This window comes from Abrus precatorius, unplaced genomic scaffold (genome assembly GCF_003935025.1).
Source record: "Abrus precatorius isolate BTA unplaced genomic scaffold, Abrus_2018 Scaffold8, whole genome shotgun sequence".
Classification (NCBI taxonomy): domain Eukaryota; kingdom Viridiplantae; phylum Streptophyta; class Magnoliopsida; order Fabales; family Fabaceae; genus Abrus; species Abrus precatorius.
The window spans coordinates 33550261-33571858 of record NW_020874428.1 but is presented as its reverse complement, the minus strand read 5'-3'; the positions used below and the strand labels follow the sequence as shown (position 1 = coordinate 33571858).

At 30.8% G+C, this 21598-nt stretch overlaps 3 protein-coding genes across 3 annotated transcripts; all 3 read left to right on the top strand.

Moving 5' to 3' along the window:
• Positions 1 to 2005: 2005 nt before the first annotated feature.
• On the top strand, positions 2006 to 4033 carry LOC113847029 (RING-H2 finger protein ATL13). Its single transcript, XM_027475859.1, has one exon. The coding sequence runs from the start codon at positions 2154 to 2156 to the stop codon at positions 3657 to 3659; it is 1506 nt and encodes a 501-aa protein (XP_027331660.1). The 5' UTR covers positions 2006 to 2153; the 3' UTR covers positions 3660 to 4033.
• Positions 4034 to 10323: 6290 nt separating this feature from the next.
• LOC113848198 (RING-H2 finger protein ATL56-like) lies at positions 10324 to 12333 on the top strand. Its single transcript, XM_027477602.1, has 2 exons — positions 10324 to 10335; positions 11682 to 12333. Exon 2 carries the CDS (start codon positions 11737 to 11739, stop codon positions 12286 to 12288), a length of 552 nt encoding a protein of 183 aa, XP_027333403.1. The 5' UTR covers positions 10324 to 10335; positions 11682 to 11736; the 3' UTR covers positions 12289 to 12333.
• Positions 12334 to 19209: 6876 nt separating this feature from the next.
• On the top strand, positions 19210 to 20298 carry LOC113848389. Its single transcript, XM_027477875.1, has one exon. It carries the CDS (start codon positions 19368 to 19370, stop codon positions 20274 to 20276), a length of 909 nt encoding a protein of 302 aa, XP_027333676.1. The 5' UTR covers positions 19210 to 19367; the 3' UTR covers positions 20277 to 20298.
• Positions 20299 to 21598: the final 1300 nt, after the last annotated feature.

The window sequence follows — 21598 nt, the reverse complement described above, 5'->3', positions numbered from 1 at the left end:
AGCCATTTTTGTTGTTAGAAGAAACCCTTTTAAGAAGGAGTAATCTCTTATATCCTTAAAATGTGTAAGATGAAATAAAAGGCAAGAAAAGAAAAACAGAATTGAAAGAACATGAAGACGTCACCCTTTTCTAGAAATGATTTGATTACAGTGCGTTGACTGGGTTCTTAACAGAAGCGTAAAAAGGGAAAGGGAAAGGGAAAACCCTTCTTCTAGACGGGTGTTTGGTTGAAACCCTGGCTCCGCTTTAAGAAGCAGGGAAATTGGGTACGAGAATTCCCAGTAAAGACAAACTGAAAACATAAAATAAAATGAGGGCACTTTCCCAGATTATGGATTCCAGAAAGCTTTTCCTTTATCTGTTGATTTGTTTAGTATTTACTTTACCGTATCCGATGCTTCACACTTGATTATTTTCCAGATGTATCGTGCCTCTCCCAATAGACTCTACACTCCCACTTTCCTTTTGTTTTATTCAATTGTGCCATGGGACCAGCCCTTTGGATTCAGATTGGAAACGGAATAGAAGAACTGAAAAGAATGTGATCAGGGTCATGGCAAACTTTAAATAAAACATTATCAGGGAAACATTTCCAATTCGAAGCAATTGCATTATTTTCTTCTGACATCCATTAATTAATTAGTAGTAATAATAGTATCTTAATTCGGGGACATTAATTGGGCATTGGGGTTGATGCAGGGTAAAGGCTCATTATGGAAAAGTCAACTACAAGACCATCTTTAACCATTCACACATTTTAGTTCGCGGGCAGGGCAGGGCAGGGTGATTACGCCATTGTAATTACTGCTACAACGTTTTGCTATTTCTTCCCACCCTCTTATATTAGATGTAAGTTTTAGAACTTTTAATTTATTTTATAAGAAAATAGAAAAGTGTTAGTTTTTTTTCAATTAATATTTTTATTTAATGAGTTGTGTTAAAAAATTTGTGTATGTTACATTATTTTTACTTAATTTTATAATGAGTAATTATAAATTATCTATATTTTATTTTTATTAATATTTGAATTACTAAAAAAATCATTAACTATATATTTTTAAAATAATAAATATATACTTTTTATTTAATACTTACTTTATATAAAAGATAATAAAAATATATGACAAAACGCTTACAAATTCACTAATTTGATATCTTAAATATAGAGTACTACTAATAAGTACTTTTAAAGCACTGATTTGTTTTTACAAAATTATATAAATATGTTAAAAGTATTAATAATATTTTTTTTAAGCTTAAAATATTGATTAGTATTTACTTCAAATATAAGATCTTTTAACTATTTTATAAAAATTTAAAAATATATTTAATTTATTAATGACCTTGATTTTATTAATAATTTATATAATTTTTTAAAAAAATATTTAAAATATATTTTTTATTTAACACTTATACAGTAATAAAAACATAATTAGAAAGATGCAATAAAACTCTTTTACAATTATTACTTTACAAAATCAAAGCAAAAAACTTACAAATTCACTTATTTGAGATCTTAAATACAACGTATTACAAAATCACTCTTTCATGCTACAAAAGTGGTGAATTAATAAAATTTTAATTAAAACTTTTTATTTTAATTTTTTAATCTTGGAGCATGAATTAACATTTATCTCAAATGTTTATAAGAATTTTAAAAATATAATTAAATTTACTGATGACATTGAGATTATTAATAATTTGAATGAGTTTTAAATTTAGGGTTTAGAATTATGCAGGAGGGTGATTTTTGTTCAAAGGTCTAACCTAATCTCATTAAATTTCACACGGTGACAGATTAGTGGGTCATTATCATTTAATAATTTACGATGACTTGCAAATCATCATACTAATATATTCTTTATTATATACTAAACCCTTTAAATCCCTGGTCCAAGAATCTCATTCTTAACCTCTTATTTGACTTACAGGTTCAAATATACAGTAAAAAACAAAACACAGTAAACAAATTGTCTCCATCAAAAGCGCTGCTCTTATACCGTGTCTTCCCCTGCTACTTTTATTTTTGCACCCAACCGGAAAAACACTAATCTGAGTTTTCCCATCGGTTCATGGCACCACATGATGTCTTAAAACTGCTTCATCCTATTTGCACTTGAAAAAAGTTGTAATCTTTGGTGAGTTGAAGAAAATGGGTAGGAGTTATGCACAAGTTAAAGGAGACGCCTTTGTGCCTCCATCAGAACAACCACCATATTTTCTTTCTCAGCCAAACCCACCTTTCACTCCTACTGTTCGATCTGATAGTTTCAGTTTTAACGATAAGGCCTTGAAGGTTAGTCCTAGCATTCTTCTCATCATTATAATTCTAGCTATTGTTTTCTTCATTTCTGGTTTGCTACACCTACTCGTTAGATTTCTATGGAGACCTCAAAGTAGAGAGCCTGATGATTTGGATAATGTCACTGCTCTTCAAGGCCAATTGCAGCAACTCTTCCATCTTCATGATGCTGGTGTTGACCAGTCCTTTATTGACACTCTCCCTGTGTTCCTTTACAAAGCCATCATAGGACTCAAGAACCCTTTTGATTGTGCTGTTTGTTTGTGTGAATTTGAGCCAGAAGACAAGCTCAGGTTGTTGCCAAAATGTAGCCATGCTTTTCACATGGAGTGTATTGATACTTGGCTCTTGTCACACTCTACATGTCCTCTTTGTAGAGCCAGCTTGCTTCCTGAATTCTCTGCAAACAACGCTTGTTCTCCCATTGTTCTTGTCCTAGAATCTGGGAGTGAGAGTTCAAGGGAGATTCTTCCTGAGGCTGCAGTTGGAAGAAGTAGTTCTGTTGTCACTACAAATTCTCACATTGATTGCCAGGGAGAGAGTGAATTTGGATCAACCCGTGTGGATTTGAAATCGGTTGAGTTAAGTGACAATCCTGATCCAACAGTGGCAGGAGATGCAGTGGCAAAAGTGGTCACTGTTAAGCTGGGAAAGTTCAGAAGCGTGGATGGTGGAGATGGTGAAGGAAGTAGCACCAACAATTTAGATGCTAGAAGGTGTTTTTCTATGGGGTCTTTTGCTTATGTTATGGATGAGAGTTCCTCACTTCAAGTACCCATAAGGACCCCAATCAAGAAGCAATCTAGTAAGAAGAAGCGTGTTTTGCCTTTGACTCCAGGACACAGGCCTGCAATGTCAGAATGTGACTTTGAATCCAGAAGGGATTTCAAATTCGCAGGCTTTGATGCTACTATTGTTGAGGATGTTGATGGTGCCGCAAGTACTTGTAATGGTGGAGGTGGTGCTGCTATTGGGAGCAGAAAGGAGAGTTTTTCTATATCAAAGATTTGGCTTAGGGGGAAAAAGGATAAGCCAAATGCAGTGGCAGATTCATCTAGAAGGGCTGTTTCATTTCGCTTCCCAGCACAGCGTAGCGTTGTTGTTGCTTCTACTAGTGCCACAGACGATTTGAAGGCAAAGAATTGCAAGTTTGACACAAGGAGTACTATTTCTGATATGGATATTGGGAAATGGGTGAGTGGAGGAGGAAGTGAGTTCGGTTATGATGAAGAAAGCCAAAGTTGTTATAGTGTGGATTCTCAAACTAGAGCGCCATCTTTTGCTAGAAGGACTTTGCTTTGGCTTACGGGAAGACAGAATAAGGTTGTTCATTCATCCTCCGATTCCAATCTCTAGTTTATTTCTTTATCTCCTTTTTGGGAACCATTTTTTCTTCGATCCTATAGTTCTGGAATTTAAATTTGTTAAAAGCAGAATGTTAGTGGTAGAAAGATGCAAAAGAAATGGAAAAGGGAAATGAGTTGGGAGATCTGAATACAGTGTTTTCTGCTTTGAGTTTGCTGCTGTTCCATTGAAAATTAGTCAACCTCCGTTGAGGGTGAAAAAATGTAAAAGAAAGATTCTTTTGTTTTCCTCTTCGAGGATTTCTCAGTTCAATGGCCACATTAAATCATCAAATATTTTAGGTCTCAGTTTTCATTTGATACTACAATCTTGTAATATTTTTGTAAATCTTCTTTGCTTCTCATAATCCTGTTACCAGCAGTTATGTTCTTGTAATCTGATTAATCATTCAAACTAAAATTGATTTTGGGGTGTTGAATTATTGTCTCAGGACGCACACCATTTTTAGTGATACATGACATGAGTAAGTGAAAGTCAAACATAAAATCCCCCAGAAACTGGATTTTTGTACACATTGCCAACTGTAAATAACTACTATATCCATTGAACATCTTTTCCTGTGGCTTTTGTTCTTCCTTTCAAAGTTGATGCCTAATCTGTATCATTTGTGTTATTTAAGTATTTTGATACTGTTCTGTTAGAAGAAAATCTACAATTTTTATCAAATTTTATTCATAAATCTTACAATTAATTACAGTGAATTATTTATTTTAAAAAAAATTGTCTTTTTTAAATATATCTATATCATGCTACTCACAGATACGAGAATATTAAAATGTTTACAATATTACACGACCCCTTTTATGGTGCCGCCAAGAAAACTTAAAAGAATTAGTAAATAGGAAAGTGTGCGCACTTAACCCCAATGAGAGTCTTGGGAAGAAAATGACGTGTAAAAAATGTGAACTTTAAGAAAGCCATGAATATATCTTTATGAAAAAGGTAGGAAGAGAGCAGGGGTTTGGGTAGTGTATTAAATGCATATCTGGGACCTTAGCCTTCATAACGGTGGAAATGAAAATTCAAATTCAAATTGGAATGGTTATCTCCAGTTTGGTCCAGTGTTGCTGATTTAGAAAGCTTCGCGGAAATTGGCAGGCAAGGGACTCGTGGGTGCATGCTGGGCTTTGCATTTAATAGAAGCAACATTCAAAAGCTTGGAAAAGAGGCAGCCACTGGACTAATTAGTAATACATTGATGGCTGATGTTAATAAGGTCACGGGAACGGTTGGATGCTGCTGTCTGCTGTAATTTGTGCACCTAACCTTCTTCTTCGTGTACCTTCCTCTTTAATAATATCAATACAGATGCCACTCCCAACAAAAGACTAGAAAATATATTATAAGATTATAAACGTTCTTTGATTTTATTAAACAAATTAATTCTCTTTTAATTATCGAAACTAACAACCGTCAGTAATTTTACTTTCATCAACAACTTGATTCTTAATTTTAGCACCTATCAATTATTGGAACTTAAATTTTTTGGCATATGCTAATTTGATCTCAAATTTGATTAAAGATTAGCAAAATTTATGATGATTGTCAAATTTAAAAATTAATTTGATTGATTTATAATATCTATCTTACGAATTAATATTTTTTTTCTTTCTAAATCATCGTCACTTAGAACGTGATGTCATTTTTCTAAAGAGAACAATAAATTTAATGACTCAGGATAAGCACAAGTATATCTATAGAATTATATCCATCCTAAAGTTTAAAAAGTACAAATATTAATAAGAATCTAAAAAAACTAATAAAAAATCAAAACTTCCTTACAAAAGAAAAACTCGACGTAAATAATATAACGATGTGCTCCTAAAATTAAAAATTAGAAAACAGAATGAACTTTAATAAAAAAACAACTTCTTCACTCGAAATCACATGTAAAATTAGAAATGAAAATAAATATTTTTATCATTTCAACAACTGAATAAATGTTGTATTAAAAAAGAAATACTCGATAACTTGCTAACAGGAGTGCAACCGAGTGTTAGAATATTAATAACTTGTCTCCTCCTTTTCAATTCTCACGCATGTTTAGGCTTATCAGAGAACCAATAATAAATAATTCTGTACTATAATGCTGCATGATTGAGTTTATGTTTACTCTTATTTGACAAAGGGGTATTATACGAAACTGCAATAGCATTATTGGCAACCACAAACGTTGAGAGGACGAAGAGATTAGCTAACGAAAGGAAGGCGCAGAAGCGGACGATGGCAAAAAGTTGAATTGGACCAGCAATGGTCATGTAACAGATGGTGGTGATGTATCCATAATGATAAGTTTGTCCTTTCTTGTTTATTTGAAGATTCAGAGTGGCATGCATGGCCCAGGCGAGATTTGTGATTAACTCATCTAGTATGAGATTTGTCTCTCACATTTAGGGATTGTTTGTTAATTATTTTTTAGAAAAAAAATACTTTTCTTATTAAAAACATTTTTTAACAAAAAGTTATAATAACTATGTAATTTTCTAAAATATGAACCTTACAAAATAACTTGTTTTTGATATTTTTTTAAAATTAAAAAATTCCATTACAAAATTAAAAACAACTAAACAGATGAGTCCTAATATTTTATAAAAAAATATGGAATATTTTATAATACAATATCAAATTTTTATATGGTAATATATAACACTTAAAAAATAGCATTAAGTTTTACCTTTTAATACCGATAATCATAAATGGCAACTAAAAGTCCAAGGTCATGGTGGTCACAATATATTAGTTTTTGTTTTTGTTTTTGTTTTTCTAAATAGAAATAAATAATAAATAAAGATTGTAATACTTTTTTTTGTTTAAATCACATATAATTATGCTCAAACCAGGTAAAATTATACAGTAAAACAAGTGTATACTTAAAAATAGAGCTGAATTAATTTAAATTTTTTTAATAACATATTTAAAACAAAAAAAAGTGATATTATTTTTTATCATAAAAATAAATCATCACTTCTTTTATCTTCTCTGAATGATCCATCACATTCTTTCATTGTCATTATTACTAGTTAATAACTAATTATTATTATTACTACTGTAATTATTTCACTGTGGTCAACATGCACCACAACAACAGCTAACCTCTGTTATCAAATCAACTCGTTGTTATTCCCATCTTGATATGTCTTGGAGATGAAATAGAATACAAAAAATTATACTGCGGCTAATCTTGATTATTGTGTTTCTAAAATGCAAAAAGTGTGTTTTTGAAAAAGTAGAGAATAATAATTATCAATAAAAAATAATGAATAAAAATTCAATACAGTATTATTTAAATTGTATGTTGTACTGCAGAAGTTCAAATGAGCCAAATCCTTGCTACTGACAAGTACACTGAATAACCCTGAATCCGAAAACATGCGTGTGCTCCGTTCTACTTTCCCCAGCGTCAAGACTGAAATTTCGGGATGGTGCTGAGTAGTGATGCCAATTTGTCGGTGAAGTGACGGAAACATACCCATCCTACATAACACGCACGTATTTGGTCAATGTTAATAAATCTGAGTTTCACTCATTTCAACTGTATAAAATGCGATTCCTTTTATTTTTACTTAGTTGCTAATTTAATTGTATAAAATTTTATTATCCTAACCCTTATTTGTTGGCTTGTTGACTCTCGTTTCCGTGAAGTATTCAACGTTCCCTACCACGAAGCACCAGCTGCAGCACCGGTGATACAGTAATTTGGTAGGATTTTTCTTTGTATTTAACAAATACTCCTGGTTCTAAATAACATCTGAGGTGTTTTTTCTTTTTCCCATTCAGCCCACTTGAACATTAAATTACATTCTCTTTAGCCTGTCAATCACGGAGTAAGATATGAATTCAATATACTTCAAATTTAAAGCTAAAAGTGTGTTAAATTGGTAATCAGTGCAGTAAACCTATTAGTCAAACAGCTCTTTTGCAACTCTATCAGTCACATAGAGTTTGATTTTAATATCTAGATAAGTAATTTAACTCAATATTTATTTAATAATTTTATATAAAAATGATATTATAATTTTGATTATAAAATTTATTAAAATATTTTCTAAAAAATTGTAAGAGCAATACAGTATTTTTTAAATGAAACAACTATTTACTTTTACCTCAATTTCAAAAAAATATATTTAAAACACTCTTATTATTAATTTGATTAATAAAAAAATTGTAAATAAATTTTACTTAAATGAGAATAATGATAAACATAATTAAGTGATAACAGACAAAACTGATAAAATGATTGTGGTTGGATGCTTTTTTATTTTTGTCAGAGACAGTGGTATGTTGCCTTTTTTTTTTTTTTTGTTAACAAAGTGTTACGTTGCTGAGTTAGTTGGATTTCTTCATGTCAGGTCAATTACATTGGGCCTTCAGCCTAGTAAGGCATTTATTACTGTTATTAACAAAACGCAAGCTCTGATAAAAAATAAAGCACAAGCAAGTTTTTTTTTTTTTTTTTCAATAAGCAGTTATTACTGTTGTTACAAGAAGTAATAAAAATTTGTTACACAAAATAAGGTTAATCACATCAATTTTATCAGTTCATCACATTCAAAATTCCATAATCAAATATAATATTATTGAGATGTAGTGAAATAATTCATAGTATAGCTATTCATACTGACATAAAAAAATATTTATAAATATAAAAAAAATACCTTTATGTGTTTATTTCTAACTACATAAAAGATTTTATCACACATTTTAGTATGTTACAGCTGAGAGCTAGACACACGCGGTATCAAAGGCAATTCGTACGGTGGCGTTGTCGGTGATAATCGGATCAATGTCACTCACACCACGGATCAATTTCAAAAACATATTATCTCTGCATGTTAGAAAATTCCAAGCTCTTAAGGGGAATGAATTCATGTTAAAATTTTGTGAATTTTTATTTGTAAACGGTCATTAATATTTTTTAATATAAGACTCTTTGCTACATTTACAAATTTTGATTTAAACTCTACTTAGTCAATGTCTGTAAAATATCCCAAGCAAACATCCGACGGTATTGTAATGCGTGTTGTAATGCCCTAAATTTTGTAATGATATTTTATATATTAATATAAATTATAAATTTCTAATTGAATGTGTATTTGATGTGTATGATGATGTGAATGTATGTGTATATGTATGAAAATATATGTGAATTAAATGAGGATATTTGACTTGTGATTGATTTTATTAATTGGATGTGGTTGTATTGCAAAGGCGTTCTCGCTGTAGCAAGTGAATCCTCGTTGTAGTGAGAAGGCCATAGACGAAGGGCATGAATCTGTGACATTCTCGTTGTAGATAAAAGGCACTGGGAGATAGGGGTGAAACTGTTACATTCTCACTGTAGCGAGAATTTCTCCTCTGCAACAAGAGGGCGACATTAGAAGATGCAGTCTATCTGTAGCGAGAGGGTCTTGTTGTAGTGAGATTTTGCAGAAACCATGCAATTTCTTTTGAGATTTTTGTTGTGGCAAGAGTGTCACGATCAGAGGGATATTTGAGGGGTTAGGGTTTAGGAAAAATCATTTTTTCCACTTCTCCCTTCAAGCTCTCTTTATTCTCCCAATTCCTAACTCATTCTTACCGATTAAACTGCCTCCAAAGGTATTCATGAGTTGGATTGAATGTTAATATTGTGTTTTGGACGCTGGGAGGTAAGTTCTAAGAGTTAGGATTCTGGTTTTCCTTTCCCTTCCTTCTTCTTTCGATTTCTCATAGAGTTTTCTATGTATTTAGGATGGAACTTGTGTGGGAAGCACATTTTTTGTTGATTTCGTGCTGGGTATTTGATTTGAGGCAAGGAGGATTCTACCCTATTTCCATTTGTTTTGAATCCAAATATTTGCTATGAGTTACAATGTGATTGAGATAGAATGTAGGAATAAGTGTGTTTTGATAAAAGATTTTTGATTAAGCATGATGAAATTAGTATTAGACATGTGTGCAATGAATGACTTGATTGTGGTAGGGTTTTATGAAAAATTTGGACGTTTGTGTGTAATATGATTGGATGTGGGCATACATACTATGTGTGAAAGTGAATACTGTAATGTGATTGAATCGTGGGTAAAACTATGTGTTAGCATGTTATTGCTTGATGCAAAATAATTGAATGGATGGAAATGTGCGTGAATGGCATGTGAATGTTGATTGTAATTGTGTTTAAATATGTTGGAAAGTTATGAATAGTTCAGCGATACACTTGAGTGTAGAAGATGGGGCGGTATAAATACCTTGGAGAAAAGAAGGTGGTGGTGACACCAATAGTGAACGTGGGTGCACCACAGGCCACACACTATTCTCTTGAATCGGCCTCTGACTAACACATTTGCTAAGGGATTCGTGACCACACATGTTGTATTCGTGAGGCGAGGGTTATCCAACGACTATCTATGGTGTGAAACTAAGTAAGTCTTTAAGGTTGAAGGCATTAGAAAAATTGTGATCATAGTGTCACAATGAGTGTGACTAGCATATAGTGAGCGCACATGAGTGTTATTTATTAATTATTGATGGTGCAGCGTACATGTATGTGAGTTGAAATGTATTATGTTGTAATTGTTTGATGTGCAAATTTGAGTTATGTTAGAAGTGTGTATAAGCATGTCAAGTGAGTCTCTATGCTTGTGTGTGTTAATAGTGTATAGTACTCACAATTGCATTTATTCTTCAAGTGATTAAGACGATCAGCACCAGACTTAGTACAAGGATGAATAATACTGCTGTAGGACTTAAAGTATTTATTTTTAAAATACATTAATTAAGTTATCTAATAATTATTGATTCAAATTGTAATAATCCCTCATTATTTTAAAAAATTTATGAAACTATGCATTAGAAATTATTTAAATAAATTTTTTTATTATTTCCATTATTTGTGAAATTTATTTATTTTAAAAATTAAATTTAAAGTGTTACAGGTGTTCTCAAAATAATATTTAAAATAATATTAATTATTATTCTTTTACTAATACCTTTTATTTATTTAAAATATTTATACTATTTAAATAATTCAAAAATAAATAATTATTTATAAACAATAAGTAAGTTTAACAATAAAATGATTATAATTTTTAATCATCTAATATTTATCTCTCTTTCCAAGTAGATAAAAAGAAATAGAGAAAATATTGATTATTTTATTTATTTATTTGTCATATTGTACTTACATAGTTAATTACTCTCTTTATCTTATTTTAGACATTACTTAGTAATAATGCATACATTTTATAAATATAATTAATTTTATCAATTATTATTATAAATAAATTATTACTATTAAAATATATTCATTAAAACTATTGAAATTATTGTATTAATTAATTGATAAAAACTATATTAAATAATAAATTTTATCTTTAATAAATCCGGATATTATTGAAAAGATATCAGTATATCTTTTAAACTTTTTAAGTGATAAATAATTTAAGATAAAATATAAAATATTTCAAAAAATATAATATAAGACAAAATGTATTAAGGACAATCTAATAAACAATACATGAATTATTCATTGATTTTATAAATAAATAAATAAAATAAAATTATTAAAGTGACAACAAAAAAATTGTAAAACATGCAAGGCATATTTTTAATTTAAATTTTTTTATAATTTATAATAAATGTAATTAATAATATAATATATATTAAAAACTGTGTATTAGGGATTTTATTTTTAACACTCTTTTATAATTTGAGCTTTATTATATTAAATTTTTATATATAATTAATAATTTAATTATTTTATAAATAAAATTTTAAACAAAAATGAATTTATTTTTTACAAATTTAATAATTAAAAATATATAATATTGACCAAAAATATATATTTTTATTGAAGAAAACAGTATGAGGAGAACAGAGAGACCGACTTAGCGCGGGTCCAGGAAGCAGAACCACAATCTACACAATACAACCCAATAACCAATGAACTCTATCGCCCATTGATTTAGAATCATTTTAAGAAACTCTCTCTCTCTCTCTCTCTCTCTCTCTCACATTCCTATTCCCCTTTCACAGTTCTATCATTGTCTATCCATTCTATTGTTACCCCTAAATTCCAATTTCAACAACCATGCCTCCTCCCACTCAACACCATCATGGAAACCCCCAATCTCAATCTCAATCCCAATCCCAACCCCAACCAAAGCCCAACCCCAACCTCCTCTCCCTCCTCCTCAAACCAATCATCATGCTCCTTCTCACCTCCCTGTTCTTCCTCTTCCTGGGCTTCGCCGCCTTCCTCCTCCTCCACCTCTTCCTTCTCGGCGGAGCCTTCCACCGCCTCCGATCCCGTCCTCCCCCCGCCGCCGCCACCACTACCTCCAACGGCTTCCCCCTTCGCGACATCAACAAACTCCCCCGCTTTCGTCTCTCCAAGGGATCCACACCCGACTCTCAATGCGTTGTCTGTTTGGATCCCTTTCGCAACGGCCAGTGCTGCAGAAGACTCGCCGCCTGTGGCCACCTCTTCCACCGCAGATGCGTCGACACGTGGCTCCTCAAGGTCGCCGCTTGTCCCACCTGCCGTACGCCTGTTCGATTAAATCCCCCACCTCCTCATTCTGCCGTAGATCAACCTGCTCAAGGTTCTCCCCAGTTTTCGACATGCTCCAATCCTTTATAGCTAGTAAGTTTTCGTTTTTTAGCCTTTTCCAAATCATGTATTAACTTAAGGCCTTTTTTTTTTAAAACTCTGTGTATAGTATATTTATGAATTCTAGCGATGCTTTTTCTTGCTCCGATATTCGGACCAAGTCAAGGAAGTTGATTCATCAATGTTTGGCTGATTGATTGTTTGCTTTCAACAGTAGGACAATGCCTTACAAACATACCTTCATTTCCCTTATCTTCATGCCACTTGATTCTTCAACCCTGTCATTTTACAGTACATGGTTCATAGTGTTTTTACCACTAAATCAGCGTTTTAGTTTCTAACTTTGCAATTTATCTTCAGTGTCTACCTAACTTAATAAATTCCTTATTTTAGTCCTCACACCTTAACATGTTTAACTATATTTTTCGTTAGTTCATGTGATCAACTAACATTAGTAACAACTAACAAAATTGTTTATTCGACACACTAAGTGTGTGTTGATGAGCATTTGCAAAGTTGAGTTTGAACTATATTGATTTTATTTCAAAAGTGAGTTTAAAGAAATTTGATTTATCATATGTTCAGAAACTTTTTGCTTAAAAGCAAGTTGTACCAAAATTCAATATAAATTTTTGACTCGAACACAAGTTTTTGGCCAAAATCAATTATATCATAGAATTGTTAAACATGTTGGCATAAATTTGAAACCACATTTACATCTTCAAACTTGAACTTAAAAACTTTTAACGCCCAACCAAATAATCACTAAGTTTCAATTGGACGGATTAAGTGACATGTCATATCCCTTACATTGAAATTTATCCCCCTCATAAAATTCTAAAGTTGTTATCTTTTCTTTCATTTACCCTAGATCTTCATTGACTTTCATTGTCGGATCTTTAATTGGTCAATTGGTGGTTAATTTTTAAAGTTGGCATTTAACATGATATATGAATAATTTTGTTAAGTCTTATTAATATCTGCTAAAGAGACGTGTTATCGATCTCTACTAACGACAAGAATATGCATTTTAACAACTTAGGGTGTGTTTGGAATTATATTTTGGAGGGAAAAGGAAGAGAAGGAAAAAAATTATTTCTAATTAACAATTTCTAATTTCATAATTTTTTGAAATAGAAGTCTGGAAAAATAGATTAGAATAGTTAATCTTTTCTTTATTTTTGAAAATAATATAACTCATTAAATTTAAAAATCCTCTCCTTCAAAATTCAACTCTCAAACATATCCATAGTGATATAGAAATTACAAACCTAAGGACTAATATAATGATATGTTAGTTTTTACTTACATGTTAAGTCTCACCATTGTTGGTGATGAATACTTACTTGAGGCAAGTGAAGTTTTCATCTACACAACTGAGAATATATTACTTGATTGGTTTCGTTGTTTCTCCTAAATGCTTAGGTATGTTTAACATACAAGAGAAACACTCAAACTTGTAGACGCAGTATAATTTGACTGTGGCCACAGTCTACCTAATCAATCATCTTCTGTAATTGGCTATAAAATTTGGGGAAGTCATTTGTTGATTTCTTGATGGATGAATGCTTATAGAGTTTCAATGGGATGTCCTAATTTTTCTCCTTTTTGCAAGGGATGCCGATATCCTAATGGAGAACTTTTTCAGGTTTGACCTGTGTGTTTCAATTTTTTTACTGAAAGTAATATTTATAATTTGAAGGTTTTTTCACGGTGAAAAAAGCGATCTTTTTTTTAAAAGAGGTTACTTTAATCACATTTCTGTTGCAACTCTGTCTTTACATACCATTCTACTCACATACATTTTTCACACCTTATTTTTCTCTCCTTTTTGTATGACATTATCAATCTCATCTTTTACTTTTTCTCTTCTCCTTTCTTTCTTGTCCTTTCACTTACTTTACACTCTAATAGTGTGTGTCAATGAATAATTTTCCTTTCTTTTGTTATATTATCTGTATGTTTTAACATAAAAGCTAGGTGTGAATGGGAAAGGAGAAAAACAAGGGTGGGATTAACAACTTCCATGTTGAATAATACATCTTGTCATTGCATGATGCATGTTGCAAATTAGATTTTCCTAGAATTGACTTTGCATTGGAGTATGCAAGTCAGGTAGATCTCTCTTTAGGGTTGAAATCTTGATTTATATGCACAAAAATTTATTGTCAACATGCTTTTAAATTGTGATCCGCGGCTACAATGTAGTTGTAATATCAAGGTTTTGATAGTTTCTGCAACCACGCTTGTAGCTGCAATATCATGGTTTTGGAAGCATCCACCAGGTCCAATCATCCGCATTTTACACAATTGTCCGCAGTATTAAGCTTTTTAGATGCTCTCTCGCAGCTACAATTTAAGGCAATGATCATGACGTTGTAGAATATTTTTGTGATAAAATTTTTAGGACCTTCGTCAATCATACGCATAAAAGAAATTATTTTTGTACTTTAAATTTACCATCTTTTCGGATAACACGAAATATGGGAAGAGAAGGGAAAGAAATGTAGAATAAGACAAATAAGATAAAGGACAAAAAATTTGTAAAAAATATTGTAGAAAAAAGATGTATGAATAATATAACTCATGATCGACAATTATTTTATTAGCGCGCAGTGACTGAAATCAGAAACACTAATAACAAGAATTATGTGTGCAATATAAGTGATTCATATCATACGAAATTGCTTAATTGATCCAAGTTTACACACATTATTGTTATACTTGTATTTTCCCCTTCAAAATCTCAAAATGCACAATCACTTGATCACCATAAAGATGAAGCATTATTATCAAATCAATAACAACAAAAGAAGCATAATGCGAATAATGCAAAATCCTTGAGTACAAAGGGGCGACAAATCCGGGAGATGGAGCAAAGATTACTGAATGCCAAGAGTTGCCAAAACATGGTGAAGCTCAAAATAGTGGTAGGCACAGCAGATTGTTTAGAGCTTGTTTGTTTCTGCGTTAACTAAACGAAGTGGAGTTCAAAGTGTTATAATTAACGGCTATTTAATTACGAGCATGACTTGAGATGTACGTTAAACGGCTTTGATTTTCCCCCTTACTTCCTGAAGAATTATTTAGAGCCTTGGACAAAAAAAATGACGATCAAAATGGAGGGTGAGCATGCACAAGAAACATATTATGATGTAGTAAAAGAGTCGTCCCTCATTCTTTTTCAAATAATTGATTAATGGAACTCGTCTTCGTATGTTTGAGTGAGTGTTTGCAATCTTGAGATATGATTGAACTTAAAATTGATTTTACCTGAAAGTGTAAATTAATGTGACTTAATTTATGTTTGAATTTTTTTAAAGTAAATTTATAATAAAGCTTCATATAATTTTTTAAAGTCAATGTAGTGAATGTTTGGATGCACTTTTAAGTTATTATAGAATAGCGTTTATTTCATTGTAACGACATTTTGTAATAAAAAAAATCATGTTTGGCTACTTTTAATTAAAATTGATTTTATCTTCAAAATCATATTTAAATTAACATAAATTATAACTTTTGTATTGAATTAAAAAAATGTGTTTGTTACGATATCTATAAACTTGAAAAAAGATTATATACTTTTTTAAATTTATATTTTTTAAAATAAATTATTAACCTTATCATCTATTAATATAAAATTAATAGTGAAAAATTACCATGACTTATAAGAAGAAAATATCTTCTTGATTTACAAGAAATTACCTCTAAAAAATTATATTAAATTCTACTGTAAAGTTATTTTTATGAGAATATTTTTTAAATATAATTGACATTATTTTAAACTCACCTTTAAATAAATTTTATATAATCAAATTTAAATTTATACACACTCGTTCAATTATACACATTAGAGTTACAATTTATTTAATCTACTCAAAGTTAAGTTTACAGTGAAAACTAATTTTGCTTAAGACATTGGCACAACAATAGAAACATGTTTACATTTATTTAACATGATTTTGGAGATGTAAACGTGTTATCAACCATGCACTTCACCGTGGTATTTTAAATGTATTCACTTGTCTCATCCCAACAGTCACGTCTATTTCATTAAAAAATTACTACATCATTGCTGTGCATTATCTTTAGAATGTGGTCTCCTGATATATGTTGTCGCATTACCCTCTTGACACCACAATCACTTCCCCCGCTTCTTTTGTGCTAATTTTCCTTCCAACCAAAGAAAAATGCACGAACTTGGAAACTATGTCGATTGGATGGTGCATGTGGATGAACGGTTATGACCTTATTTGCATAGGGCGACCACAACAAAGTATCGTGCAATTATTGATATGGATGCAACTGAGAACCATCCTCTAATGTCTGGATGTGACCCATTGGAAGATGGCATTATACCCTGGGTGAATAATTTGGCTTGCTTCATTATTTTGGATGGTTGATGATGGAGGTGTCTCTTATATACTTTACATGTGAATTGATGTCTATATAAAACAATTTTCATTTATAATATTATTTGGCAGCTCTATTGCTTGTGGGGTAAATTTGGATAGAGTATGCGGAAGTTACCAACAGGTCACGATGAGGCAGCGGAGAACTCACGCAAGATATCATTGATTTTTGTGGATGATGTGTTAGAGGTAAAAAGAGAAGAATTATAATAATAGGAGGATTTTATTATTTTATCACACTAAATATATGAGTATAATTTATTATTTATAATAGTGATATTACAACATTTTAAGTTATATTAAAGAGTAATTACTTCTTAAATATCAAATGGTTACAAACAAAAAATTATTACTCTTAACCAAGAAATTATAGTCTTTAACTCATATTAATACACATTTACTTCACAACCTTTCAATTTGTAATTCATGTAAAACTTTATTTTTAATTATTATTTATAACATGGTGATCTTTTTGTGGTCCTCATCAACTGAATGGATCCTCTTTCTATGTGTTTTGTGTTTCACATAGTAAAACGGACTCCTCAGTAGGTTCTTTTTTCATCATCTTATGTGTGAAGGCATTCAATTCTATGCGTTAAAGACCCTCACAATCAGGGTGCAGCGTTGATTCTGGTCAAGACATGGAAGAGAGAAATGAAATAAAATGATGATTTTCTTTTTCTACTAAATAAATAAAATGATGAGTAGTGAAGTCACATTCGATTGTTGTTGATTTTTGTATCTACAATTATATTGGGAAAAAATCTTTGTGAGTGTCATTTTATTTCTTGAAATCACGATAGTTCATTAATTTAGTTTTTTACAATTACAAACAAAATTATTTTCATAAATGATTAAAATTTTACTATTTTAATTTTTAAGATTATGAAATTTTGTCATTTTAATTTTTTTAATTATGAAAACGGTTATTTTAATATCTGAAATTATAAACATTTATGAATTTGGCCTATAAATTATCAAAAAATAATAATATCTATAATTATAAAAAAAAACTAATCATCTTAGTTCTTTAAATTGTATGCACCATTCAATTTAGTTTCTAAAGTTATAAGAACCGTTCAATTAAAATTATGAAATAGAATTTTTCGTGAATAAGAAATAATAGTATTTTTAATAGTTGTATACAATTAATTTTATAATGGAGTTAAAGTGAAAGAGAAAGTTCAAAGCCAAATACACCTCCTTTATTGTTGTTTTTAAACTTTTTTTGTAATAAAATAAGACCTTGTAATTTAATAACATAGTTAGTCAAGTAAATATAATGTTAACACTTAAATTTGTCACGCTTAACTATTATTAAACAAATTTAATAAAAATTATTCAAATGGACTAAAATTTTTTATCATAATTTTAAAGACTAAAATAGTGCTCATAGTTTTAGAGACTAAAATAATTATTTTTTATAATTTATTGATTTTTTATAATTTAAAAACTAAATTGATAAATATATGTAATTATTAGGATTAAAGTAACTAATTTTTAATAATTTAAGAAACTAAAGTCATAAATTTTTATAATTTTAAGAATCAAAATGCTTGATTTCATGATTTTAAAAATTAAAATATAAATTTTTAATAATTTAAGATTTAAATTTTAAATTTTTATAATTTTAAAAACTAAATTAACAAATATCTATAAATAAATTAAGATAATGAATTACTCAAATATTTATCATACTAGGCATCAATTACCGTGTCTTGTCAGGAATACATCTGGCGGCAATTCCAATTGTGTAAGACGTGAGCTACCAAAGCAACCTTTTATAAAAGTATTCCTAACTAAAGTATATATAATTGATGCCCACTATGAAAGCACCATTGATTTCAGGTATTTAAATATTAAAAGTTAACATTATATGTCATTTTTATTACATTTATTTTATATGTGATACTATATTATTATCTTTATTTATTATATATATTTGTATCTTAAAATATTTTTTAAGAATTAGAAGAAACATTAAAATTAAAAAATAAATGAAAAAAATTTCACTTTAATACAAAAAAAAAACCAATAATAAGTTGTCAAGAGAAATTTAGACATAAGATTCGAATACGACAATGTTGTAATATTTTTATTTATTTATATTATGAATATCTCTAATTAATAGTTAAAAAAATAATATCCTTCGAAGTATAAAAACAATTTAAAATTAAATTTTCTAACTAAGTTTTTTACACATACATCTAATAATCGAACATCCATTAATATAATTAAGGGATTCAACGAAACGCTGATTGTGTAAAGTTTCTATAAACTCAAAGCTTTCTGGTTCTGTGTATATAAGGAACTAAATATTCTCTTTAATTTAAAACTAATTTAAACTGAGCCAAATTCTAAATTTCTTATAATAATCTTAAAGGAAATATTAAATTTTCCATCCTCCTATTTAAGAAAGTGTTGATTTTTATTATATTCTTATATTTTACATATATTTTATAATTATTAAAAAAACTTCAAAAAATAAACATCTACATTCGTTCTTAAAACCCCTGTTAAAATCTGGACCTGAAAAACTCACGTTAAAACTCACCGCGAAACAAACAGAGAAACTGAAAAGGTATTTTTTGGGTTGTTAATATTTCTTTCACAGACAACAGAGAATGAATTAATTATTAGAATCCTTAAGCGGATGAACGATGATCGTTGGTGAGTAGAGAGAGAGAGAGAAAGAGAATGAGCAGCGAAGAAGGAGGCGCGTGGTGGTGTGTCTTCTCCCCAGTGAAGATGATAGTGGAATCAATAAAGATAATAGCGACCAACAAAGTGGTGTTCACATCCATAATGCTTCTCACAACACTCCCTCTGTCAACACTCACTATATCCCAATCAATCTCAACCCACAACCTCTCCACCCAAATCCACCACCTCGAAGCCCTCGCTCGTTACGCCCCCACACGCTTCGAGGCCCGCCACGTGTGGCACGAGTCACGCAACGAAGCGCTCTCTCTCCTCCGCACCAAAGCCCTCTTCTCCATCCCCTCCTACCTCCTCTCCCTCGCCGCCGCGCTCTCCTCCGTCCACTCCACCCTCCTCGCACTCCACTCCAAACCCCCCTCACTCCACTCCGCCGCCACGCGCCTCTTCGCCACCACCATCTTCGTCTACGCCATCCTCCTCACATTCTCCCCCCTCCCCCGCGCGTTCGCCTCACTCGGCCCCTCCACCGCCTCACGACTCCTCCTCCTCGGTATCTCCTCCGCTCTCGAAGTCTACCTCATGGCCGTCATGAGCCTCAGCCTCGTGGTTTCCGTAGCCGAAGAGAGGTTCGGGTGGGAAGCGATTCGGGTCGGATTTGGTTTGATGGAGGGAAACCGGGTCTGCGGGTGGGTCCTGTCGGGTTTGTTTGTGTTTGCTTCGAGCTTTATCGGGTGGAAGGTGGAGCGTTTGATGGACGGTGAGGATTGGATGGGCGTTGAGGATAAAGCGAGTGTGATAGTTTGGTACGGAGTGTTGGTGCTGTGGAGTTACGTGATTATCACCCTATTCTACTTTCATTGTAGAAAACGCCATCCAATTAGGGAACCCCAACAACTCTGCAACAACTTAACCTCTTTTTACGGATTATTTTTATTATACTTTTAGTTTTTTGAGCTATCAAAATATTTGCTTTATATATGCTTTATTCTTCTTCTTTATTCCTTGGTGAGTAAGCGGTGGGTTTACTATCAAATTTTCGTCGGAGATTTATATAGACCTGTAGACAGAGATAAAACCCATAAAGATTTTCAATGAAATTTCATAATCTATAAGTATACTTGAAATTTTCTAATTAACGCGGACAGTGGAATCAATGTTAAATGGAGGAAGAAACAGGGAGATAAAAAAAATTATGAGAATGAGAAATAAAAGTAAAAACAAACAAACGAGAGCGTGGAGTGTGATAAAGGAAGCGTAGAAACTAGACAAAACTCCAGGGACGAAAGCAAGCAATTTCAAAATTGAAGGTGCTGTCATCAACACGTCTAATGGTGTGTGCCTTTTGTGGTATTGTTTTTTAATAAAATATAAACAATAGTAATAATTAAGTCTTATTCACTCTAGTTTTTAATAGAATATAATGGAGCCAAATCCAAGTATAATATATAATATTTGTAGTCACTTCATTTTAAAAAAAATTGAAATTAAGACATAATAAATAATATGTATATTTTTAAATAATTTTATTAAAAGTAATGATAAATTTATTTTTTTAAATATACGTAATTTAATTATTCATTCTAAATAAAAATATTTAAAATAAAAAATAAATATTCTATTTAAATAAAATATTTAAAGATAATAAAATATTAAATTATGTCATTTAAATTTCTTAAATTTTAAATTCTCTAAATTTCTAATTATTTCTTCCAAAGATTAAGTTTTATCCTTTTAAAAGTAAAAATATAATGTAATGAGAATAAAAACCAGACACAACTCTACATAATGTCATACTCTATTTACTTGTAAACTTCAAATGAGCCAAATCGGATTAAGAGATCTATTTAATTTTAATGCGGTGTTTAATTTGTGAGTTTAAATACGAAAAAAAAAATATTTAGTTTCTTTTTTGTGATCCCGATAAAATAAACTTGATGAGAGATATAAATTTATTTTAATTGACGTCAAAGTTAAATGAACTATTTTTATTTTTACTTAAATAAAAATCAAAATTTTTGCATATTAAAGAGAAAAAAGTAAGAGAAAATTAGAGGGCAAAGGTGACAAGAGGAGCGCAAGGGAGAGGAGTGAGCCGGTGAGAAGACTGGGAGGGGAAGTGAATTTCATTTTCACTTAAATGAAAGTAAAAATGAAAATTAGCCTGTCCAGTCCTCACGTGATTTTAAGCAAATTCGTATCTCCCCAGTGAGGTATAGAGAGAAAATGTGCTATGATACTCACATGTGAGTTATATTAAAAGTTGAAGA

What these genes read in the sequence shown, in the direction of transcription:
- LOC113847029 (XM_027475859.1), top strand. Translation starts at nt 2,154, where the DNA reads ATGGGTAGGAGTTATGCACAAGTTAAAGGAGACGCCTTTGTGCCTCCA.
- LOC113848389 (XM_027477875.1), top strand. Translation starts at nt 19,368, where the DNA reads ATGAGCAGCGAAGAAGGAGGCGCGTGGTGGTGTGTCTTCTCCCCAGTG.
- LOC113848198 (XM_027477602.1), top strand. Translation starts at nt 11,737, where the DNA reads ATGCCTCCTCCCACTCAACACCATCATGGAAACCCCCAATCTCAATCT.